Raw genomic sequence first — 26,146 nt, 5'->3', positions numbered from 1 at the left:
TGAGGTCAAATTATGATGATAAACTAATTTTAAAATATTGGGTTTTATTTGTTTGCATTTTATTTACTCACTAAACATGACTTTGAAGGTCATGTACCTGGTTGAAATAAAACTACAGAGGCATTAGATCGTTGAACATTTTACTTTATGAATGATAGGCTAATTATACCCCCTGGGTATATAGGAATCACCCTGTCTGTCTATCTTTCCCTCCGTTTGGCCACATTCCTTGTAAGCACAACTGCTACTAAACTGCTTTATTGATGAAACTTTGAAGGTTTAGTATCAAATGTAGATGTGCATGAAAGAATATAAATACTGTTGGCAGACTCCATAGGGAGTTCATCTTAGTTCAAGGTTTTACATATTAAATCCTTGTGAGCACAATTGCTCAAGGGATTTAGATGAAATTTTATAGGAAGGTTGAGTATCATATGTAGATGTGCATGAACGAATATAAAAACTGTCCAAAGGGAGATAATCCAAATTATGGGTTTTACATGTTACAAACCTTGTAAGCTCAACTCCTCCTTAATTTAAAGGAGTTAGATGTTATTGTATAGGAAAGTAGATGTAGATCTGCATGAAGGAATACAGTCCTTGAACCGATCCGTGCCATAATTTGACGGATTGATGACCGTTGACTGATGGATCGCTGACCGGTGACCGATCTGATCACAGTTTTGTTATATAAAACGACGTAAGATCTGTTTGAAATGAAATAAATGTAAAATAAAAGTATAAATTAATGTTTAAATCTATTACATTATGTAAATATGTGTAAAATTGACAAAGAAAACAATAAAAACTGTAAAATACAATGATCGCTCTGTGGTCACATGATGCGATCACAGGTTTAATCGATCGGTTTGACAGATCGATGACTGACCGGAAACTGATCGATGACCGATGGCAATATTTGTTGCATGGATCAGTCGAGGTACTGTATAAAGGATTACTTCAATGTGAGCAGAATGCAAACTTTTACATTTGAAGCAGTGTTGAGCTTTGCTCACCATATTTCTAGTTTCCACTGTTCTTAGTTGCAATTTTAGTTCTTGTACAAGCAATGAAAAAAATGGTCCATTGTGAGACAAATAATTCAATGGCTTTATTATTTACAGACAATACAAGGAATGGTCCTATGTGGTACAAATCATAATCATTCAATGGCTTTATTATTTACAAACAATACAAGAAATGGTCCTTTTGACCAATACTAGTTTCCCTTCTATTTTGTTTAAGCAATTGTCCTATTTTCTTGATTTATTCCTAGTATCACATACAACACAGTTATTTTTCATTTCATGAATAAAGCATTCCTCACAGTAGTTTGAATTACAGACAGGACAGACTGAAAATCTTTTTTTTCCATCATAGTCCACATCACAGTTCAGGCACTGCTTTTTTGTTGGAAGGCAAAAGCTGAAGAATCGGGCATAGACAGGATATTTATATTGAAGCCAGCCACGAATAGTGATTCTATTTTCAATATGAAATTGTTTATTCCTTGAGAGTATGTGTTGTCTCATCCAACTAAAATAAGATTTTCTCTTGAGACAGATCTTTTCTTGGAGGAACTTGTTTCTCTCTTCATCTCTTTCTGGATAAAAAAATGTTGCAATTTTGCATCTCAACCGTAGACCATATGCCTGCATGACAACAAAAATAAATCCAAAGAAGTAAAGAAAACTAAAAATGTAGATGTTGTCCTCATTAGGTTTGCTTACCTTTGGGATACATGTTGACAGGTTAAATTGGACATTAAAGTCTGTGTTTAAGTCTATTGTACTTAAAAAAGCCCTTAAATAAGCAGCTATAAAGCCTTTCCCATCAACTGCCACTTCATGTTTGCTATTGCCTCCAATGTTTATATTCAGGTTTCCATAGCGATCAATCAAGCTGAGAACAAAGTACAAGGTGTAATCAAAGGCTATAATTACTGCTGCAATTAGGAGATGAATTAATACCTTCCCAAACCCCTGTTTGAAGTGAGCAATCTCTTTAGACACCAGAAAGGGAGACCTTGTGTCTACATACTTGCTCCTTTCTCGTCTTTTTAGGGGCAGAACTGATCTGTTCCTGTTTGCTTTACATTCAAGGTCATATTGCTTAAATGAAGTAGTTATGTAGAAATTGTCATAATGGTCCTTGCTCAAAAACTTCCGTAGGTATATAGCTGACTTAATGAAGAGTATCAATGAGGTCATGCTCAATATGTATCTAAATACTCTTGCATTTTTGGAAAACTCTGCCAATTTAGACAAAATGTCTGCCTGTACCTCAGATACTAAATGTTTTGCAGTTTTTGATGAGTTAATATTTCCTTTTGATTCATAATTGCCTTCAAAGTCAAAGTAGAAATAGTTGGTCACGGATGAGACAGCTTCCTTTATGCCATGGGCAGTCAGGCCCATTAGGTCAGAGAAGAACTCTAATGGTTTACAGGCTACAAACTTTCCGACCTGTACAACATGACAAATGAAACTGATGTCTAACACTATGCAGATTTTGTCAAGTAGAGTAAACCGCTTATGTCTGAAATCGAAAGTATATGAAATTCAATCCAAATTCTAATATAATGTTATTGAAGCTATTATTTGAGGCAGAGACTATTGATTTAATTACAACAGGAAAACTGATGTTAATATATAAGATAAGTTTTTTATATTACTTATATTGTCAGTTTGAAAGAAATGTGATGTTTAATCAATGTATTTACGATTGTTATTACTGTGAAATACTATTGCTCGTTTGGTACCAATTTTTGTGGTTTTTGTGGGTAGGCCAAATCAAGAAATTTGGTTCCCAACAAAAAGGAGATTTTCATTGATGTGTATACTGAATACCTCAAAACCATGAATTCAAGAATCTACTGACTTGTGTTTCTTCCCTTATACACAAAAATTGGTTTTCATGAATAAAAGTATTTCCACAGCTATTGAAGATCAAGTTTTTGTAAAAATGTTCGTGTAAACTTGCAAATAAGATGATAATTTTTCTAAAAACCTGTGGAGAAAATGTTGATGTGTTCTCAGACTGTGTGTTGTTTGTTGGAATGGTGTTATCAAACTACTGGTTGTTTGTTGGTGTGGTGTTGTCAGACTACTGGTTGTTGGTTGGAGTGGTGTTGTCAGACTATTGGTTGTTGGTTGGAGTGGTGTTGTCAGACTACTGGTTGTTGGTTGGAGTGGTGTTGTCAGACTACTGGTTGTTTGTTGGAGTCGTGTTGTCAGACTACTGGTTGTTGGTTGGTGTGGTGTTGTCAGACTGGTTGTTGTTTGTTGGATTGGTGTTGTCAGACTACTGGTTGTTTGTTGGATTGGTGTTAGACTACTGGTTGTTGTTTGCATTGGTGTTGTCAGACTACTGGTTGTTGGTTGGAGTGATATTGTCAGACTGCTGGTTGTTTGTTGGATTGGTGTTGTCAGACTACTGGCAGTTTGTTGGATTGGTGTTGTCAGACTACTGGTTGTTGTTTGGATTGGTGTTGTCAGACTACTGGTTGTTGGTTGGATTGGTGTTGTCATACTACTGGTTGTTGTTTGGATTGGTGTTGTCAGACTACTGGTTATTTGTTGGAGTGGTGTTGTCAGACTGCTAATTTTTAGTTGGATTGGTGTTGTCAGACTACTGGTTATTTGTTGGAGTGGTGTTGTCAGACTGCTAATTGTTAGTTGGATTGGTGTTGTCATACTACTGGTTGTTGTTTGGATTGGTGTTGTCAGACTGCTTGTTGTCGTTTGGTGTGATATTGGCAGACTGATTGTTGTTGGTTGGTGTGATATTGGCAGACTTATTGTTGTTGGTTGGTGTGATATTGGCAGACTGATTGTTGTTGGTTGGTGTGATATTGATGTTAGTCTACCAGTTATTTTGTGGGTTTCCTTTTTATTTATGGTATTCTGTTTTGGGTTGCTGTTTGTTCTGATTACTAGTGTTTTATTATGAATGACAGTTCTAGATTCTAGTTTTGATGGTTTGACATTTATTTTAATTTCCTGGTGTTTTCTACTCTCTACCCTAGCAATAAGTTGCTTTGCTGACTCAATTGCTGCCTTTTCCTGCTCAGTCATGGCTTGTCTCCTTTTTCTTTTTTTCCCAAATAATTTTTTAAAGGCTTCTCCAATGAATTTGCCAGCTTCTGTACCAAAGTTAATGATATGATTAATAGGATCAAGTTTCTTGAGTTCTCTCTCACAGGTTCTTTTAGCTCCATTGATACCATTGATACATTCTGATTTGGCCGACTCAACTCCACTTGAACATTTCTGTTGAAGAAATATAAGGTCAGTCTATAAACAATAGAGTTCTAAATCCTGTTCATATGATTAGTAGAAAATTTTACTGAATGTTAAAAAGAAAATTTCTTTGTCTTATATTATTAGTATTTTAAGCTACTTTTTTTTCCTTTCTATGGAATTCATTCATTATGTACCTTCACAAAAGTTTACCAGTCATACAGTGGTATTTTGCTGTTCCAGGTCATTGTTATTGCCATATACTTCTAAACACACCCAGTTTTGTCTGATAACTTAAGTATTGTTAATTCTAAACTGCAAAAGGCTGAAATTGATTTTGCTGTTATGGCCCAATTTGGTTAGGATGTAGGGGCCAGCAATAAGCCATAAAACTTTTTATAAATTTCTTATTTAACAAATGTCCATAAGGGTTCAAAAATTATGGTCGTATGGCACTGTTGATATTGCTGTCGTCAGTAGACACTTTGCATGCTATAATTGAACATTTGTCTGTTGATCTTTATAAAATTGTACAAGGTTTTAAACAGAAAAGGAAGATTACTTTTGATTTTAACCTGTTTTGGAATAAGGGGCTATACTGGTACTGGCATCCAATCCTGAAACAAACACACTGCTATACTGGATCCATTATTTCACCCTTATACAGGCTCACTGCTGTACTGAACTCATTGTTTTACCCTTGTACATGCTCACTACTATACTGGCATTAGTATCTTGCCATTAAACAGGCTTAACACTGTATTGACATTAGTACCTCACCCTTTAACAGGCTCTCTGCTATACTGTCATCAGTATTTTAGGCATATACAGACTCACTGCTATACTGTTACCAGTATTTTAGGCGTATACAGACTCACTGCTATACTGGCACAATTATTTCACCTTTAAACAGGTTCACTGCTATATTGGTACCAGTAGCTTAGCCTTAAGCGGGCTCACTGCTATATTGGTACCAGTATTTTAGCCTTAAACCGACTCAATGCTATATTGGTACTAGTATTTTAGCCTTAAGCTGACTCACTGCTATATTAGTACCAGTATCTTAACCTCAAACAGGCTCACTGCTATATTGGTACCAGTATCTTAGCCTTAAACCGACTCACTGCTATATTGGTACTAGTATTGTAGCCTTAAGCTGACTCACTGCTATATTAGTACCAGTATCTTAGCCTTAAACGGACTCACTGCTATATTGGTACTAGTATTGTAGCCTTAAGCCGACTCATGGCTATGTTGGTAGCAGTATCTTAGCCTGAAACAGGCTCACAGCTATGTTGGTACAGTATTTTAGCCTGAAATGGGCTCACGGCTATGTTGGTACCAGTATCTTAGCCTTAAGCCGACTCACTGCTATATTGGTACCAGTATCTTAGCCTTAAATGGACTCACTGCTATATTGGTACTAGTATCTTAGCCTTAAGCCGACTCACTGCTATGTTGGTACCAGTATCTTAGCCTTAAATGGGCTCACGGCTATGTTGGTACCAGTATCTTAGCCTTAAGCCGACTCACGGCTATGTTGGTACCAGTATCTTAGCCTTAAGCCGACTCACGGCTATGTTGGTACCAGTATCTTAGTCTTAAGCCGACTCATGGCTATGTTGGTACCAGCATCTTAGCCTTAAACAGGCTCACGGCTATATTGGTACCAGTATTTTAGCCTTAAACGGGCTCACGGCTATGTTGGTACCAGTATTTTAGCCTGAAACATACTGCTATACGTGCAATAGTATCTCACATGATCTTATTGTAGATTTGTACCCACTCCGGACTTCTATCATATGCTCTCTAGATTTTTCTATTTTATATATAACAATAATATCACTGTCATGAAACATTCTTTCCTGTTGACAACAATTGATAAATAAACAATGTTTGTTGACATTGTTATAGTTTCCTTTCACAACTGATCGCTTTTGTTGATTTTCTAGGAAAATAATTGTGGGCTTCTTTGGCACTTAAACCAGTTCTGGAAAAATGATTATGTTTGTATTAGTCATTGTGATTTTTATCTTTTTTGTTTATAGTGCTAAAATTTTAGCAGATTATGTTAATAGAAACATACATATTTTTTAGATTATGATAATAGAAACACAGGTATTTTTTAGATTATGTTAATAGAAACACAGGTATTTTTTAGATTATGTTAATAGAAACACAGGTATTTTTTAGATTATGTTAGCAGATACACATGCATTTTTGTAGATTATGTTAGCAAAAACACACATATTTTTTTAGATTATGTTAGCAGAAACACAAGGTATTTTTTTTTCTTTTGACTTATTTGGGTGAGCAACTAGGGGTATATTTTACTTATTGTTCTAGTGATAGGACTTTCCTTGACATTTTCTATAACAACCTTGTGATTTCTCAACAGCCTAGTCTTTAAAATATGTGGTTTGTCAAGATCACAAAGGGGTAGGGAGGCCAGGCTTAAGCCTTTACTTGCTTTGTTCATTTTATTTTCTCTTTTAAATAAAAACTATGTTACTTTGTGTGATACTCTGAAACAGAACTAATATATTACATGTGGAAACATAAGTTTTATGATTAAACAGAACTAGTATTATTGCATGTGTAAGTTTAATGATTCAGGAGTACTTGTATATTACATGTGTAAGTTATATGATTAAGCAGTATTGTTTATACATGTGTAAGTTATATGATTAAATAGTATTAGTTTATACATGTGTAAGTTTTATGATTAAGCAGCTCTAGTATATAACATGTGTAAGTTTAGTGATTGAACAGCACTAGTACCGGTATATTGCATGAGTAAGTTTTATGATTAAGAAATAGTACAGCTAGTAATGAGCGAAGATATTTTTGGAACTGGACCTAGTATTACATACCTTTGCAACTGTTCTCAAAGCATTTCCAGCTTTTTCCAACCCACTTGTTAAGCTGTCTATTCCATTCAGCACTGGCTGAATAGAGTCCTTGATGCCCTGAGCTACATCCCTAACCTTCACCAGTCCATTATATATAGTCTGTTGAATTCTACGTATCGGCTCCTCTAATTGTCTTTTGAGTTGATGAGTTTGGTTGTAAATTAGTTCCTGGGCACATGCCATAGATTCAGATGCTTGTTGAGCATTATATGCAATATTGAAAACTGGTCCAGCTAAAAGTTTGGCAAAAATAATTGACAGAAGGACAGTCCTGCCTTTACCAGTAAATAGATTTGTAACCATTAAAAGTATAATGCACCGCATATGTGTTGATAGTATCATCCCTACACAGATAGGTACAGAAGACACCAAGGTAATCCAGCCTGATGTCTCTGAAGTATAGTCATAACTGTATCGCAAGAAAACAAACAGTACTCCACTAACCATTAACCCACCAAGAAACCTAAACAAATCTCTCAGCAATCTATCTTCCCCACTCCTAAGTATGGTTTGTTGGGCCAATTTAATTGGTCTTATAATAGAATTTGGAAGTTTTACACTTATTACCTGCTTATTGCCAGAATAATATGTAAGTCTTCTGTGGAGAATGTTGTCAGGTATCTTTGCCTTTTCCTTGGGGATTAAGGTCTCCTCACTGGCCTTGACTGGAGACCGTTTAATCTTGTCTGAAGATCTCTTTGCCATTGAAAGTCTTTTGAATTTGTTTTTGAATGATTCCTTTTTTGTAATAAATTCTGTTGGGAAGGTTCCTGTTTTACCTGATGATACATTATACCCCAATGACCAACCATTTCCAACATCTTCTACTTGTGTGATTATGTCTCCAACTTTAAGATTGATATCTGTCTTTGCATCAGCATTATAGGAAAAAGAAACCTTGTACATGGCTTTTCTGTTGGAACAAATATTACAAATTAAATATGGATATGGATATTTTGTTGACATGTGAACTTAGTCTTGTAAATAACTAAGTGAAATTTGACCCTCCCCCTTTTTTCAAACTTTACCCTCCTCTCCTCATTTGTAAGAAAGACGTAACTCATTAGTATTGACCCTCACCTCTTTTCTCACAGAATTGGTTTAATCACATTTTCCATGACTAAAACACTTGTTTTAAAAATCATTTTGAATCTTTGTTGAATGGAAAAAAATTCTGCCTAACAGGGCTTCAACTTCCTGAATCTATTAGTTTCATGCTGGACAATTCATTCAGATATCCATATTTTGGAAGTAAGCCCCCCACCTCCCCCCACCCCCCAAAAAAATAATAAAATAAAATTACCAAAAGAAATAAAATAAAATAAAATAAAATAAAATAAAAAATAATAATAATAATTATAATAATAGCAGTTTTGTTTTCTGCTACCAGCAAGAAAAATATAATGATTTTACTTTTCAAAAACATTGTATGTTCAATGAGGTAAGACTCTAGACTTTTATGATGTTTGAGCCAAAAAAGCCATTAAATGCTTAGGGAAGGCACCAAAATAAAAGCAGGAAACTAGACAAATTTTTGGCCTGATTTCTGAAGAACTGATATTCATGAATAAAAATAGTTAAACAGGACAAGTATCTTATGTAGATTTATCTGAATTTAGGTCGACAATTTAATTTTATGTCTTTGGAGGGAATAAGGAGTAAAATACATAGTCTATTGACATCAAATTGTGAAATTTGGCATGCATGCATCAAAACATCAACAAAATGAAACCTGTTAACCCTGGAGACCCTTGGAGCCACGGCTCATACAAAGAATGTGTCTCCCAAGGATTCAAAGAATATATAAATGTACATTAATGGAAAAAAGAAACTGTGCACACTTTTCGAGTTAAATAATTTAAAGATGAAAAAAAAAAAAAAAGAATTTTCAATATTTTATAACACTAATGCTTTTATTCGCATTTTCTAAACATCCAAATTTTTATGACTGGGATTTAGGGAAAAAAAACTTTCTTACCAAAAAAATGGTTAGAATTCTAGCACGATACAAAAGGTCTGCATAGTCTCGGCAAGCTCTGGCATAACATATGAGTTGTGATATGAACACTCTGTACTCAGGTGCTGAAGGGATGTTGCCACAGATGAAAGGAAAGTTGACAATTTTGAATGAAAAGTCATCACGTTTGTCGTAAAGTTTGGTCAATAGTTTTCCTTTACCATCAATTTCTAAGCGTAGGTCAAGATATGAGGCTGACTTTATAGTGTCCTTTATCTCAAGTTCTTTGGAATAGATGCGATGTATCAAAAAAAAAAAAATCCCAAAATTAGGATTGTTTAAAGATAATACGTCATCTGTATGGTGGAAACTGAGATTAAAGGATCTAGCTAAACGATATTCTTTCTTTCGGATCAGATCAGCTATAAAGATAGCCTCATAATTGTGAAGGAATAGGTCAGCAAGTAGAGGAGAACAATTTGTTTCCATTGGAATGCCGACCATTTGTTGGAAAACGCGCCCACCACACTGGACAAATATGTTGTCGATTAAAAATTCCAGCATTTTGTAAACATCTTCTTCTGTATATTTGGAAGATGATTTAGAGTTATTTCTTACAAAGTATGAGGAATCTCTACCAAAAACTATGTATTTGTATCTAGGTGTACCATCTTTTTTGGAAAAACAATGATGTATAATGTTTTTAAGTCGTGATTTTAACTGAGTATGTGGAATAGAAGTATACAGTGTTGAAAAATCATAGGTTTTAATGCTATTATATTCTGATAATAGTTTTGAACTGATTGTCTCCAAAAGATCTTTTGGATTTTTCAGGATCCACATTGAATTAATACCACTACTGGAGTAACAAGTGTTGTGGTAGGACTGCAAACCCTCTTATACAGCTGTGAGTATAGAAGTGAAAAGTTTTGAAGAGGTTTGATGGTACATTTTGCAGATGCAGCTATGTAACGTTGTTTGTATGGATTCTTGTGGAGTTTAGGAATCCAGTACATAGACAGTAAATCACAGTCGTTGTCCTTGGTAGAGAGACCAAAAGAGGATAGTACAGATTTATGGTTTTCCACAATCTCTTCTTTGGAGAGTGTGGTAGCAGTATAGGTCTTATTACTGCTATTATTTTCTACGTCTACCTCTGATAATAAACATTGGATGTAAAACTTTTTTGCAGACAAAAACAATGTTGTTTTGGGCTTTTTCTGCTGGTACGACAATATATTTGTCATGTATAGTAGACAATGTTTTTGCTACATCAGGGTCCTTGAAAACTGATGTAGCATTGGCACTCATTGACCTACTTAAAACTTTCATTCGTTTCAAAATAAGGACCTCACGGCCTTTAACCACTCTGACAGAGAATGAATGTCTTCTTGTTCTCGTTTTATCCATTTTCTTGTGTGGTCCTCCACGGAATCCATAAGAACTTTAAAGTTATAATTCCAGTTTATGGAGCATGGTTCACAGTACTTGGGACCTTTAGAAAGGATATTACGCAGAGATTTGTTTTCGATGATGGACAAATCTCCCGTAATGATGTGACCGGAAGGATCATATTTGAATGGAGAGTTTTTGCAAGAACAGTCATGTGGTTTATCTTTGAAGTCTCAATCTTGAGGTTCTGCAATAGCCTTTTATAATTGAAAATTTTGGATGCAATGGGTGAAGTATAGGGATATGAAATAATTGGTATGGATTTGTCTTTGAAATATGGGGGAATTTTGTTGGTAACATTTTTGTGATGGAGGATGTTAGCTAAATTAATTGCATTTATACCTTTGTTGACAAATGGTAGTGGTAGAAATGATCGTTTTTCTTCATGTTGATTTTTCACACAAACTGGTTTAAAGAGTCTGTAGAAACCAATATCTAAAATTATGGCAACAAGTCTGTATAATGATGAGGTAGGGTCAGAAACAGGAGTGTCAAGACTTGTTTTGTAAAGGGAGTGTAGTAGAGTGAGAGGTATAGAATAGAGTTTGGTTCTAATGTGATGAAGTCCAAGAGGTTTTTGTATGAAAGGAAGGAGAACATCTATTGAGACATCATGTAACTTAGGTGACGTATAGTGGCGATGGCCATGACTCCTTTCCCATCTTGGAGTTTTGTTAAATAAATTCATCACATTTATGCTAATGTTATATTGGCTTGAAAGGTTTCCTATACTTTTGATGTTATCATTGCATCCATAAGGTATTGCAGTGCCTAGTCTGCATATCCAGTACTCCTCTCTTTCCCTACAATAGTTTTTACTTAGAACGGGACTATTCGTAGGATGGTAATTTTTTTCTAAAATACGAACTTTCATAGAGAAGATTGAATGATCTTGTTGATTAAAATGTTGATAAACTGTAGGGAATTTGGTGGTATTTATTCCCGAACGATGACTGCACATTCTTTTGTTTCACCGACATGTATTAGACCGCATAAGTTGCATTCTAATCCATATATTAAGTTTGTTAATTTGCAACTTAAGTCATCGTGACTTCTTGTATGGAAGGTTTTGTTTGTAAGGGAACTAGAGAAGTAAGAGTTGTTTATTAGAATATTGCATGTTTTTGCAATTTTTAATACCACATTTTGATATAGTACAATGTGGTTTGTCATCGTTGTAGTCAAATATATCATTTAAAGTGATAGAACATGGTTTGATTATTTTGAAATAGTCAGAATTTTTGTACTTGAATAGATGATCTGCAGACTGAATATGTGATTGGTTACTTTTAGTTGGAATTGTCGGGGCACTATCCATACCAGATGTGAGTATGCTAAGATTCCCATCTGGGGACACCACATTCTTACAAGACAACAGAGTGTCCGATCTGCTGTCAGGTTTGGACCTTTTTATACTGGGCGACGTCCGAGCCAGTTTTTCTTTCATTCCTCTTGTTAAAACCATAAAATTGTATTACTGGGTTGATGATATCCTACGGGACAAAATCTACCGGCAGCGGTATTGACCCAGTGGTGTGAAAGAGTAATCAAGGGAACCAAGGTTATAGCGGTAATCAAAAGAAAGACTTATTCCTTTTGCACTTCTTATTCATTTGAGAGGATATTCCAATGACATGGGGCAGAGTAAACTAAGTTCTGTCTTAGGTTTAGGAATAAATAGAGCATTATTTATGGCTATTATCTATATCTTATGAATAGTATGGCTTTCAGAAACAAATTCAATTAATTAATTAGTTAATTGTCCAGACAATTTTTTGGTCCTATTTCAAAAATTTCTTTTACTAAATACCTTATGAAAATCTGTGCCTGGGTTTCTCAATCAGATTTCAGATACCTCTTACAGCTGAGTTATAAGGGGTCAAAGGGTCAAAAAATCTACTTTTTATACAACCACAAAACATTTGTGGTCGTATATTGGTATGGCACTGTCATCCTCTTCATGGTTGTCGTCGTCCATAGAAACTTCGTTTTTGTGCGATAACTTTTGTTGTGGTTGACCAATTGTTATGAAATTTTGATATGATTCTACCAACCACTATAGGAAGATTACTATATAATTTGGAGTATATGTCTCCAACTTTAAGATTGATATCTGTTTTTGCATCAGCATTATAGGGAAAAAAACCTTGTACATGGCTTTTCTGCTATTGAACATATGTGTAATTACTATGCTGTCATTATCCCATTTATCCTCATGAAGAGACACTGTAATTCAACAGTAGGGCATTTCAATTATCAGTCTGACTTATTCAAACCTAATTTTGTGTTCTGAGAAAAAGATATGGTATTTAAAGCATCCCTTTATGATGTGAACTTGTTTAAATAACAATTATAATGCCATCCCAAGAATGATTTATGAAGGATATGTTTTTGATGAACGTTCATATACTATGTGTACTAATGATTTTATTTTGATCGAAGACTCCATTTTGTAAAAAATAGTCAAGGCCTGGAAATGGCCTAAAAGCTACCAAATTTGGTTAGCAACACTGTGAAAAGGATTTTTTTTTAGGAAACTTTATTTTTGAGCTTTGAATTGGCTTATGGCTTATATGTTTGATGATGTGAAAACAATTATGATGAAGCATTGCCAAGTATGAATAATTTTTTGGAAATATCAGTGGCTATACATTCTTTGTAGATGCCAAATATTGGCGGTCATATGGTGTATTTGACTATTCTTTGACTTAATTGAATGATAAGTACAAGTTCCTTTGTGAATCATGCAGATGGTGGCAAGTCCCTTTTTGATAGTGTAAATACATCAAGTATTTCCTCTTATCAAACTGTTGTAATTTTTTTTTTTTTTGTGGGTAGTTTTGAACATCATTTTTCAAAGTTAGGATTATTTACATCCAAAATATCATCAAGATATCTAAAAGTATTACAATGTATTAAATTCATGCAAGAGATCATGTTTTGAAGGATTTTTTAGAGTTTAGCCATGAACTGTCATTGGTAACGGTAAAGGAACAAATCAGCTATGAGAGGAGCACAATATGTCCCCTTTGGAGCACCAACAACCTGTCTGTATAGAGTTTTACCGAAAAAAATTATAAATATTGTCAATTAAAAATCAAATGCATCGATCATAGCTAAATATGCCCAGTTGGTGTATTTATCTCATTCAAAATCGCTGAAAAAAGCATGGTGTTTTTGTTGTATGATATCATGGTCTTTTTATTATAACATTGTAATATTTTTTATTATAGTATCATTTTATGTTATTTTTTATTATAATATCATATTATGGTACTTTTATTATAATATCATAATGTGGTATTTATTTTATTATAATATCATATCATTGTCTTTTTTATTAAAGTATCATATTCTGATTGCTGGATTTTTTCTGTGCTTCCTGGATTTTTCTTTGTTTGCTGGATTGTTTTTTCCCTGGATTTTTCTGTGTTTGCTGGATTGTTTTTTCCCTGGATTTTTCTGTGTTTGCTGGATTTGTTTTTTCCCTGGATTTTTGTGTGTTTGTTGGATTTGTTTTTTCCTGGATTTTTCTTTGTTTGGTGGATTTGTTTTTTTACTGGATTTTTCTGTGTTTGCTGAAATTTTTTTCCATGGATTTTTCTTCGTTTACTTGATTTTTAGGTGACCAAAGCATTGATTTTGTTTGCCCTAGAGAGCAGATGTCTTGTGTGTTGTGTTAAAAATAATGTAACTTCAAAGTTTTTAAAAAATAATGTTTCCCCTTCATTCTGTAAAAATACATAACCTTACCTTGGATGAAAATCTCCTTGTCTCGGCTTGATTTTTGCAGACAAAATCTACTTTGTCTAATATTGATATACAAATTTCCTGTATATGATTGACATTTGTGTTGAGGTCAAAGGTAAAAATAATGTTTCCCCTTCATTCTGTAAAAATACATAACCTTACCTTGGATGAAAATCTCCTTGTCTTGGCTTGATTTTTGCAGACAAAATCTACTTTGTCTGATATTGATATACAAATTTCCTGTATATGATTGACATTTGTGTTGAGGTCAAAGGTCGGGGTATCGTGTTGATCTCAGGATATGAATCAACAGTAGAAGGAACATTCATTTATATTTTTTATAATTAGACCACTTATTATGGATAAAAATTTTCATGGATTGTCAAAACATTGTTAGTTTACAAATTTCTGAATTTATTTGTATTTGTTTTAATTTCAGTGGAGCTCTTTTTAAGTTTTAAATGATAATTTTACATTTCATTGGAAATTTGAATTGATGGTTTGACCAATAAATTAGTATGTGTACCAGTACCCAACAAGCAGTACTACCAAATTATAATAAGTAACCAAACAAGTAGGAGCTGATAGAGTTTTTGGTCTGTTCATCTGTCCTGTGCAGGGTGGCATTTAATCTTTTTTCTTATGAAGAATGCATCAAAATATCATTATATTTGGTAACATGTGCTCCATGGTACTGGTTATACATGTGCACACTAGTTTTGTTTGGTTACATATGTACTTCATGATACTTGTTAAACATGTGTTCCATGACCCTTTTTTTTTACTTTTGTGCTCCATGATACTTGTTGCACATGTGCACAGTAGTTCTTGTTACATGTGTACTCCACGAAACTTGATAATCATGTGCTCCATGATAGTTGTTACACATGTAGAGTAGTTCTTGTTACATATGTACTTCATGAAACTTGTGAAGCATGTGCTGCATGATACTTGTTAGGCATGTGCTCAGTGTTACTTGTTACACATTTGCACAGAGGTTCTTGTTACACACACCACGAAACTTGTTACACTTTTACACTTTGATAAAGGGTACATTGATATGAGCTCTGAAATGAATGCAGTTCAATATCAATCTAGGCATCCATGTTGTATTAACTGAATTTTCATGTTTGATAATGTTTTAAACTTCACTTTGTTTTACCAGGAAGTATTTGTGCCACAGAATGGAAGACGGGTGCTATGGTACAGTTGTGGACCAACAGTCTATGATGCATCACATATGGGTCATGCCAGGTACTTCATTGATTGAATACATTTAAGTTTGTCGTGCCAGGTACTATATTAATTGAATACATTTAAGTTTGCCATGCCAGGTACATTTGTACTGTATAATTTCAAATACTTTGTAATGAGCTGTGCTATATAATCCTGATATATTGGACAATGCAAATAACTATGTAATCCCAATATATTGACAATATTAAGTCAATGTGATACCTGCTTGGGACAATGTTCACAAATAATATGTACTAATTCTAGGATATTGTATTATTATTGTCAGATGCTTGCAAGGGGAGATATTTTTTTTGTGATCTTCCACTCTGTATTTCTAGTAGATATTATAGATATGATCAAAGGACAGGAGACTTTTCTTTTACATGTGACAAAGAAAATGTTTATATTAAATATGCACATGACAAGCATTCCAGATTGTATGAAATCTTCAGATAGTGTGAAGGTACTACTGGTTATATACATTATCAAAAAAGTCATTAAATTTTTTTGATTCAAAATATCTTTGATGTTTATCAATGTAATAATTTGGTGCATTAATATTATGAAAAAAACTTTGCCAAATAAAGACTGAAAATTGATACCAAACAAACGTAATTCTTATCAATATACCGTCCATTAGCTGAGCTTGTAGAATATGACGAGCTTGATGGATCAGTGCCAGGAGCCTGGTTTGCTTCTTGCTGAATATGACGAACGTGGATCAGTGCCAGGAGCCTGGTTTGCTTCTTGCTGAATATGACGAGCTTGATGGATCAGTGCCAGGAGCCTGGTTTGCTTTTTGCTGAATATGACGAGCTTGATGGATCAGTGCCAGGAGCCTGGTTTGCTTCTTGCTGAATATGACGAACGTGGATCAGTGCCAGGAGCCTGGTTTGTTTCTTGCTGAATATGACGAGCTTGATGGATCAGTGCCAGGAGCTTGGTTTGCTTCTTGCTGAATATGAAGAACGTGGATCAGTGCCAAGAGCCTGGTTTGCTTCTTGCTGAATATGACGAAAGTGGATCAGTGCCAGGAGCCTGGTTTGCTTCTTGCTGAATATGATAAACGTGGATCAGTGCCAGGAGCCTGGTTTGCTTCTTGTTGAATATGACGAACGTGGATCGATGCCAGGAGCCTGGTTTGTTTCTTGCTGAATATGACAAGCTTGATGGATCAGTGCCAGGAGCTTGGTTTGCTTCTTGCTGAATATGACGAACGTGGATCAGTGCCAAGAGCCTGGTTTGCTTCTTGCTGAATATGACAAACATGGATCAGTGCCAGGAGCCTGGTTTGCTTCTTGCTGAATATGACGAACGTGGATCAGTGCCAGTAGCCTGGTTTGCTTCTTGCTGAATATGACGAACGTGGATCAGTGCCAAGAGCCTGGTTTGTTTCTTGCTGAATATGACGAGCTTGATGGATCAGTGCCAGGAGCCTGGTTTGTTTCTTGCTGAATTTGACGAGCTTGATGGATCAGTGCCAGGAGCCTGGTTTGCTTTTTGCTGAATATGACGAGCTTGATGGATCAGTGCCAGGAGCCTGGTTTGTTTCTTGCTGAATATGACGAGCTTGATGGATCAGTGCCAGGAGCCTGGTTTGCTTTTTGCTGAATATGACGAGCTTGATGGATCAGTGCCAGGAGCCTAGTTTGCTGCTTGCTGAATATGACGAGCTTGATGGATCAGTGCCAGGAGCCTGGTTTGTTTCTTGCTGAATATGACGAGCTTGATGGATCAGTGCCAGGAGCCTAGTTTGCTGCTTGCTGAATATGACGAGCTTGATGGATCAGTGCCAGGAGCCTGGTTTGCTGCTTGCTCTACTGTTGATATAATTTGTTGTCTTTCTCTATTATTTGGTTGTTTTATCTAATTCTTGGATGGCTAAATATTTCACACCATGGGACAATGTGATATGAACTAGTGATAGGAAAAATTTCCCTTTGTAATTGGTGTTTGTGTGATTGTGATGCAAAAAATCTGATTGGTCAAAAGTGACACTGTGATGTTCTTTACATTGTACTCCTGTAACAACTGGTGACATCATAGACAGGCGATCACTAAAATTAATGCCATGAAAGGTGCCATATGTCAAGCAGAAAAATATGTCCGAGGAATCATAGCAAAAAAGGTTTTATTATTCTTGAAATTGGAATATTTCAAAATACTTGCATTATTTAAATTCAACATCATAATGAACTTGCCAGGGCTTGTTTGTTTAGATTTTAAATTAAAAACTTGAGTTGATATTTTGCGATATTCAACTTTCACTCGTTATGAAACCTATTTTTTGCTCTACTGGCGATATTTTTGTTGTTCCAGATCCTACATATCATTTGACATTTTACGGCGAGTTTTACAGGACTACTTTAAGTATGAAGTTTTCTACTGCATGAACATAACAGATATTGATGACAAGGTGAGATTATGTATGATATTTAGAATCTAGCAAAAAGTGTTTTAAGAAAAAGAGATACTTGTATTGGCCCCCTGTATTTTTGGTCTGTTTTTTTTTTTTTTTTTTTTTTTTTTTTTTTTTTTGACAATGTTAGATCCTTTGTCTGTCATTTGGAGGTAATCTTTCTAGTTTTTCTGTTATATTTATATGACCACAAAATATTCTTTCTTCATGGTCTCATAGTCACCTTTTGTCCAACCCTTTGGATAGTTTCATAATGATTTTGACCATAAATAACCAAGGACAAGATTGGCTTTGTCTTAACAGTTTGTTTCACAATACCTGTCATGTTGTCCAATACATACTAGCAGTCTATAATTCTTAAGAAAATCTTTAGATTTGTTTTTCTCATGGAGTTGATATGATTCTCCAATTCATATTGTTATTTTTCCATGGTTGACATTATTGTCATTATTGTGACTTAATATTCTGGGCTTCCATATATCACATCTTGCTATCAGGCCTACATTTTTTCTGCTTGGATTTTTGATACAATTTATACTAAATGTTACTGCCATGAGAATCACTGACATGTTAAAAAGCAATGATAACAGCCTGTTAATGTGAGAATTATCTCCCTTGAAATTTGATATTTCTTCAAAATTACTTTTGGAAGCACTGTCAGGCCTACATTTACAGTGGATTTGGTAAAATATTGTGCCAAAAGTCACTTGAACAAAGATCAACCATGATCAGCTAATATTGTTATTTTCCTTAGAAATTAATATTTTTTTTCAAAACTTACTTAATAAACACACTCACACTTGGTCTGCATTTCTCACTGGAGTTGGATAAAATTTTACCAAAATTTGCCAGGGATAAAATAAGAAAGACTTCATTACAAACTAGTAATATGAATTCTCATAGCAGGGCTTTTCAATTATTTTTATAGATAATTAAAAGAGCTCGTCAGACATATCTGTTAGAGAAGTATATGAGTGAGAATCCTCCATGGAAGAAGATACTGGACGACACAGTTGAAGCAATGAAGGTTTGTAATTATATCCCTAGCAATAATATTCTTGACATGTTTTTCTGTCAGTCTTCTTTTTGTCATCACAACTCCTCTCAAACTAATGATAATAGAATAAAACTTGGAACACAGTAAGGACACAATATGTACACATTATCTGGAAATTATCCTCCTTTCAATTTTGTTTCCTGAAATGCAGTACTGAAACATCATACAGTCACAGGTCACCAAATTGTTTTATTTGTACCTTCAATTAATGGGGTATTTGAGGGTGCTCACTTATTTCTTTCATATTGTTGAAATATTAACCCCCTGATCCTCAACGGTGACTAATCTCAACCTCTCAGGGACTGTCTCACAATCAGTGGGCACTCCTCACATTCAGATATTTATACATGTATAGTTAGAATCTTAAGCATTTTTGTTACCAGAATTTGACTTCAAATTTAGACTGTACTTAAGCCAACTATTGAAAAGATGATAAGGGAAATCAAATGGAAAGGTGATACAATACTTTAAAGGAATGCTCATTATAGCAAAGAAAAATCTGACTAAGATCCCAATTATTTAAACTTTTATTTTTGCAATGCAAACAATTTTTTTGGGATGTAGGGCTCACTATGTTTGTTGGTTTGTGTGTCTGTTCACCCACTCATATACCTTGCAACTTAACTGTTTTTAATTTTCCAATGGATTTTGATGAAACCTTACTTTCACCAAAATCTTGGTACTTAATGTACACATTAGCAGTACTATTTATTTAAGTCAGTAACTTTATAAAGTTCTATTTATTCCAGCCATTTTCTGAGAAAGTGAAGGCAGAAACAGATGCAGATAAAAAGGCTATGTACGACAGAATGACAAAGAAGGTCAATACAGCGCTGACAGAATTTGAGGCTGTACTAGATAACCATAAAGGTCAAGATGAAGTAGAGAGAGCTAGACAGGTAATAATAAATTAATTTAGGAAGAATATTTGCATGTATAGTAAAATACCATTTTTATGCCCCCTTCAGTCATCTCCCCCCCCCTTTTATGGCCAAATTTGCAAATTTTAGTATTTGGCAAAGGGTTTCATAACCAAATGATAACTTTGTCATTTCATAACACTCAAAATCAATTATTAAAGTAGTCTTTTGATAATGAAGTCAGTGACACTCACAATGTTTGTCGACAGATTATTGATATTACATCATGTGTTTTTGCATGGACCAGGAGCACCCTACCGGTGTATCTGGTTTTTAGTGTCCGAGTCGCTTTTTTACTTTTTTTGCCTTGTATGTATTATGTTTGGTTATTTTATGTTCTTTGTTGTGTATGACTGTTTTCCATGTCTGGTCTTCGTCCCTGGATTACATTTTTTTTTCATTTCTGCTATTAGCTTGGTTCCCTTGATTACTCTTCCATGTCTGGTCTTTGTCCCTGGATTACATTTTTTTTATTTCTACTATTAGCTTGGTTCCCTTGATTACTCTTCCATGTCTGGTCTTTGTCCCTGGATTACATTTTTTTTATTTCTACTATTAGCTTGGTTCCTTTGATTACTCTTCCATGTCTGGTCTTTGCCCCTGGATTACATTTTTTTTATTTCTTCTATTAGCTTGGTTCCCTTGATTACTCTTCCATGTCTGGTCTTTGTCCCTGGATTACATTTTTTTTATTTCTACTATTAGCTTGGTTCCTTTGATTACTCTTCCATGTCTGGTCTTTGTCCCTGGATTACATTTTTTTAATTTCTACTGTTAGCTTGTTTCCCTTGTAAAACGTATTATTTTTTGCGGTTGCTAATTTTTTGCAGATTCTATCAAGTGAACTTAATCGCAGGGGTCAATATCATGATTTCAAAGAAGTGTTAAGTTTTAAAATCAATTTTTAGGACATTTTTTTTCACAATTTTCTGTCCATTAAGAAAATAGTGAAAAGTTAGAATGTTTACAGTGCTCTTTATTATTTGATTTAACAGTCCTTTTAAAGTGTCAGGTTTGATACATATTATTTTATATATTATTTGATATCAAAGGACTGCTAAAGAGTCTGGTTTAGACAGGTTTTGGGTTGATGCATATTATTTGCTATGAAAAGACTTAAAGAGTCTGGTTTAGACATGTCTTGGGTTGATACATATTATTTGATATAAAAGGATTTTTAAAGTGTCTGGTTTTGCCAGGTTTTTGGGAAATTGGACCGTATTTGGCCCTAAAGTTATACTTTGTTTGATTTCTTCAAATATCAAACTGCTGAGGGTCTTCAATATGATGAAACTTATTATGTATTTTGAACTTTTTTTGTCCCATCTTTAAACTGGTCTACATCAAGGTCTAAAGGGAGATTAACCAATTTAGCAAAATTTTGATTACTGTGGTTCTTTATAATGCTGAATATTAGTGTATTTAGATCCTTGTTAAGTTTCAACATAATTTGAATTCATGTAGTTCTTTGATAATGTATTCAAATTTTTGAACTTGGTACTTATCTATAATTTTATCCAAATGTTTTGTGTGTTAAGTTAACATCTAAACACCTCAGCTGTTGTATCCAGCTGTACCCTTGCCCTCTCCCACCCACCCCAGACACACATCATTTTATTGATGTGTATATTTATTTTTAATGAGAGAAAGTAAAACCCCACTGTCAATGATAAAATACAAACACAACTTGTCAAGCAAGTAAATCATAATTAGAAAAAGTAGATGCAATATTGTATTAATTTTGTTTCATTGTTAATTTTAGTCATTGGTGGAAGCTTCTAAAGACATTGTTTCTGATTGGCTAGATGGTTTACATGGATCAGAGGTCACAGATAATGCAATATTCCAAACATTACCAAGACGTTTTGAAGAGCTATTCCATGAAGATATGAAGGCTTTGAATGTATGTAAAACAATAGATACAGATTCTTGTTTTCCAAAAATACCTTTCAGACTGTGCATACAGTGAGAGACCCAGTTATTATAAAATGAAAACATATCAGTTAACCCTCCCACATAAGGGGGAGACTCTGACAAAATGAACACAAAATTTAGGATCTCTTACATGAAAATGGTGGGAGGTTTTTGATCAAAATTACTATATTTTCTGTGAAAAATGCTAAATAATTCAATTTTTAGATACAAAATTTGATTTCAAGTAAAAATGAGACAATGTTAATGGAGAGATTCTCCCACATGAATTGTTCAATATGTTAACAAGTGTGTTAAAAAAAGATTATACAAAGATTACAGGTACTGCCACCTGATGTACTAACTAGAGTTAGTGAATATGTCCCAATGATTATAGCATTTGTACAAAGAAGTTTTTATTACAGGTGATGCACCTGATGAAATTACCAGAGTCAGTCAGTATGTCCCAGAGATTATAGCATTTGTACAAAGAAGTTTTTATTACAGGTGATGCACCTGTTGAAATTACCAGAGTCAGTCAGCATGTCTCAGAGATTGTAGCATTTGTACAAAGAAGTTTTTATTACAGGTACTACCAGCTGATGTACTAACTAGAGTTAGTGAATATGTCCCAGAGATTATAGCATTTGTACAGAAAATTATTGATAATGGTTATGGGTAAGGTATTAGTTTATAATGAACTAGTGGTGATAGTACTAGATTTATTATACTTGCTTTGTCTTCTTCCCTTCTTTATAATTTTACACAACAGCTTAAATAATTAAACGAGCATGCAAAAGTTGAACAAAAAATTCTGAAGGACATAAATATGGAAACAAGAACATCAATAAAGATTAAATCAGTAGTTCAAATACTACTATTGTAATCAATAATTATTTTTGAGGAGATGATTTTTATGTTGATACAATGTACTCATATCTCTTGATTTCACCAAATTCAAGTGTGAATCAGGGTTCAGAATTTCACCAAATTGAAGTGTGAATCAATCAGGGTTCAAAACTACACCAAATTGAATTGTGAACCAGGGTCTAAAATTTCACCAAATTGAAGTGTGAATCAATCAGGGTTCAAAATTACACCAAATTGAATTGTGAACCAGGGTTCAAAATTACCCCAGATTGAAGTGTGAATCAATCAGGGTTCAAAATTACACCAAATTGAGTGTGAACCAGGATCCAAAATTACACCAAATTGAAGTGTGAACCAGAGTCTAAAATTACCTCAAATTGAAGTGTGAACCAGGGTCTAAAACTACACCAAATTGAAGTGTGAACCAGGGTTCAGAACTACACCAGATTGAAGTGTGAATCAGGATTCAAAATTACACCAAATTGAAGTGTGAACCAGGGTTCAAAATTAAACTTTGTTTGATTTAAACAAAATAACAAAAAAGAATAGTTATTTTAGGGTGCAGTATTTTGGTATGTTGATTCGAACCTAGAAATTACGTTTCCGGTTTTTAGCCTTGTTCCTAAATTGGCACATATTGACATCCAATGATTTAAGAACTAATTTTTTGTTTCATTTAAAAAAACTTCAAATACTTTGTGCTTTTGATATGCTGATTCAAACTGCTTTTTAGATTTTAGTCATTTACTTTTTTTTTTTTTTTTTTTTTTTTTTTTTTTTTTTTTTTTTTTTTTTTTAGTTCTGTTTTTTGGGTTTTTGAACCTTTCATGATTTTATCGAAAATAAAAGGAATGTTAATAAGTTTAAAAATAGGTCTTTTCAGACAAATAAGCAAAAAATTCACTTCTTTAGGGGTTCATAAAAACTATTGCGTTCATTAAAATGAAATACATGTTAAATAGAAAGAGTAATCAAGGGAACCAAGGTTATAGTGGTAATCAAAAGAGTGTAATCCAGGGACAAAGACCAGACATGGAAAACAGACATTCACAACAAAGAACATAAAGTAACTAAAATCATACATACAAAGTAACAAAAGTAAATGAGCAACTCGGACTCCACTAAAAACTGGGAGCATAGACCAGGTGCACCGGTAGGGTAAGCGAAATGAAAGAGATAAAATCTCCTGAATGGCAATGGCTACTTTTAATAAATATTTTTTTCATAACAATAAAATGACGACTAAATTAATGTACTTATGTCTTGAGAAAGAAATATCATTTTCATTTTCATAAACTATACCCCAGTTAATTGTTAAGTGTCAGTCTTTGTAAGAATCAAACAGTGGGTGAAACATTGTATGAAAAAAAAAAGCATCATTTTGATAAAGTAATCTGACTATTTGCACCATCAGAATCAAAGAAAACATACAAGATTTTCCATATCGTGTTGGTGCATTGAGATATAATTTCACTGAAATGCACTGAAAATGAACATCTCAAGGGCAAATAACTCTGTCAGGAACCTCATTTTTTGCTCACCTGGCCAAATGCCATGTGAGCTATTGCCATCACTTGGCGTCCGTTTGTCGTTAACAATTATACAAGATTCTTTCCCTCTGAAACTATTTGACTAATTAGAACCAAACTTGGTATGAATATTCCTTGGTGTATCCTGCATAGAACTGATGTTTGGATTTTTGATTTGTTGAAAAACATGGCCATTGTTACTAAAAACATAGGAGTGTCAGACAGTAGTTTTTCGCATATATCTCCCAAACCGTTAGGTTGAGCTAAATTCTGACATAGGGTATAAGTGTTCAGCATGCTGAGATCTATCTGTGATCAAATTTTCATTTTAATCTGTTAAGCCATGTTGGAGTTATTGCCCTTTTTCGACATTTTTTTGCTATTATTAATGTTATTTCTTTCAAAAATCTTCTCTGACACTACTTGACCAATTGGAACCAAACTTAGTATGAATGTACCTTGCAGTATCCTACATAGAATTGATGTTGGGATTTTTGGTCCCTTGAAAAACATTGCCACCATTACTAAAAATAGAACAAAGGGGTCAGACAGTATTTTTTGCATATATCTCCAAAACCGTTAGGTTTAGCAAAATTATTTCAATTGCTGAAATGATGCTTATTATAAGGTTTTCAAAAGTCTTCGGGGGATCAAAGTTGTCAGGTGACTCCTTGTAAGAGTTATTGCCCTTGAAAGATGATAAATGACTTTTTTTTTTTAGTTTTCAGCCAATATCTTGAAAACTATAATAGATAGATGGAAACTTTCAATCGCTGAAGTGATATTTATGATAGTCCTACCAAAGTCTTCTTGAGTAAAAATTGTTGGACAACTCCTTGTTAAATTTTAAACTTTAACCAGGCGGGTGATTCAGGCTCCTGGGAGCCTCTTGTTCTAACATTCTATTGAAAAAAATTCTGAGCATAGTCAGTGATGCAGAAATCAAACAATAGTCTTTTCAAAAAGAGAAAGTATCCTCACTTCAATAGTGTAATCTGAAGAATCAGGCAGTGGGTGAAACATTGAACCAAAAAAAGCATCATTTTGCTAGTGTAATCTGACTATTTGCACCATCAGAATCAGGGAAAACATGCAAGATATTCAATATCATGTTGCTGCTTTGAGATATAATTTCATTGAAATGCACTGAAAATGAACATCTCAATAATTCACAAAAACCTCATTTTTCTAACATTCTATTGAAAAGAATTTTGAGCATAGTCAGTGATGCAGAGATCCAACAATGGTCTTTTCAAAAAGAGAAAGTATCCTTGAGTGATATTACAGTACCTGAACCGATCCGTGCAACAAAAATTGTGATTGGTCATTGGTCACCAATCAGTTTCCGGTCAGTCATCAATCTGTCAAACCGATCCATTAAACCGGTGATCGCATCACGTGACCACAGAGTGGTCACTGTATTTTACAGTTTTTATTGTTTTCTTTATTAATTTTACACATATTTACATAATGTAATAGATAAAAACTTCAATTTATACTTTTATTTTACATAACAAAATTGCAATCAGATCGGTCATCGGTCATTGATCCATTAGCAATCAATCAATCTACGGTCATCGATCCGTCAAATCATTGCAGTTTCGGTTCAGGGACTGTACATTGTCAGATCCATGGGGTTTTGACATGCATAATTCTGATTTTTCCCATTTTGCCTGATTCTTACAAAAACTTACACCTAATCACAGTGTCTTTCTGTTTGTTTAAACATGTGAATTTACCACTAATTAAAAGATTAAAGAAACTAATTGATTTAAAATGATATAATTTTTTTAACATGATAATATATCTGAAATACTTAATTAACAGTTAAAAGTTTACCAAATTCATTAATTTTCCCTGGGGCAGTTACTGACAAACAATAAGTAATTATT

General features: G+C 34.0%; 2 protein-coding genes across 4 annotated transcripts in view; one reads left to right on the top strand and one right to left on the bottom strand.

Annotated features, from left to right (window-relative positions):
• Window positions 1–26,146, top strand: part of LOC148608732 (cysteine--tRNA ligase, cytoplasmic-like) — a 169,518-nt gene that overhangs the window by 119,049 nt on the left and 24,323 nt on the right. For both annotated transcript variants that reach the window (XM_088596443.1, XM_088596444.1), the window contains 6 exons: window positions 15,478–15,566; window positions 17,868–17,964; window positions 18,896–18,994; window positions 19,774–19,923; window positions 21,707–21,847; window positions 22,445–22,533. In XM_088596443.1, the coding sequence (XP_088452569.1) occupies window positions 15,478–15,566; window positions 17,868–17,964; window positions 18,896–18,994; window positions 19,774–19,923; window positions 21,707–21,847; window positions 22,445–22,533 (665 nt within the window). The remainder of the gene's footprint in view (window positions 1–15,477; window positions 15,567–17,867; window positions 17,965–18,895; window positions 18,995–19,773; window positions 19,924–21,706; window positions 21,848–22,444; window positions 22,534–26,146) is intronic.
• On the bottom strand, window positions 1,099–14,588 carry LOC148608733 (uncharacterized). 2 transcript variants are annotated; one of them, XM_088596441.1, is made up of 4 exons: window positions 14,475–14,588; window positions 7,115–8,066; window positions 3,010–4,271; window positions 1,099–2,538 (listed from the first exon to the last, which is right to left on the bottom strand). In XM_088596441.1, the coding sequence occupies exons 2-4, from the start codon at window positions 8,057–8,059 to the stop codon at window positions 1,254–1,256; spliced, it is 3,492 nt and encodes a 1,163-aa protein (XP_088452567.1). In that variant the 5' UTR covers window positions 8,060–8,066; window positions 14,475–14,588; the 3' UTR covers window positions 1,099–1,253. The 2 variants fall into 2 exon arrangements, with proteins under 2 accessions (XP_088452567.1, XP_088452566.1); XM_088596440.1 differs by lacking the exon at window positions 14,475–14,588 and adding an exon at window positions 14,316–14,402.

The sequence above is a fragment of the Perna viridis genome, chromosome 8 (genome assembly GCF_037379345.1).
Source record: "Perna viridis isolate PV_CMFRI_1.1 ecotype Kerala chromosome 8, ASM3737934v1, whole genome shotgun sequence".
NCBI lineage: Eukaryota > Metazoa > Mollusca > Bivalvia > Mytilida > Mytilidae > Perna > Perna viridis.
The sequence above is the reverse complement of the archived record's forward strand: the minus strand, read 5'-3'. Positions and strand labels throughout refer to the sequence as shown.

Bases quoted from the DNA above. Each gene is read 5' to 3' on its own strand.
- LOC148608733 (XM_088596441.1), bottom strand. From the start codon at position 8,059: ATGTACAAGGTTTCTTTTTCCTATAATGCTGATGCAAAGACAGATATC. The intron at 4,272-7,114 runs GTATGTAATACT...TTTCTTCAACAG, and splicing joins CTTTGAGAACAGTTGCAAAG to AAATGTTCAAGTGGAGTTGA. The intron at 2,539-3,009 runs GTTTTTAGAAAA...TTTCGATTTCAG, and splicing joins CATCAACATTTTCTCCACAG to ACATAAGCGGTTTACTCTAC.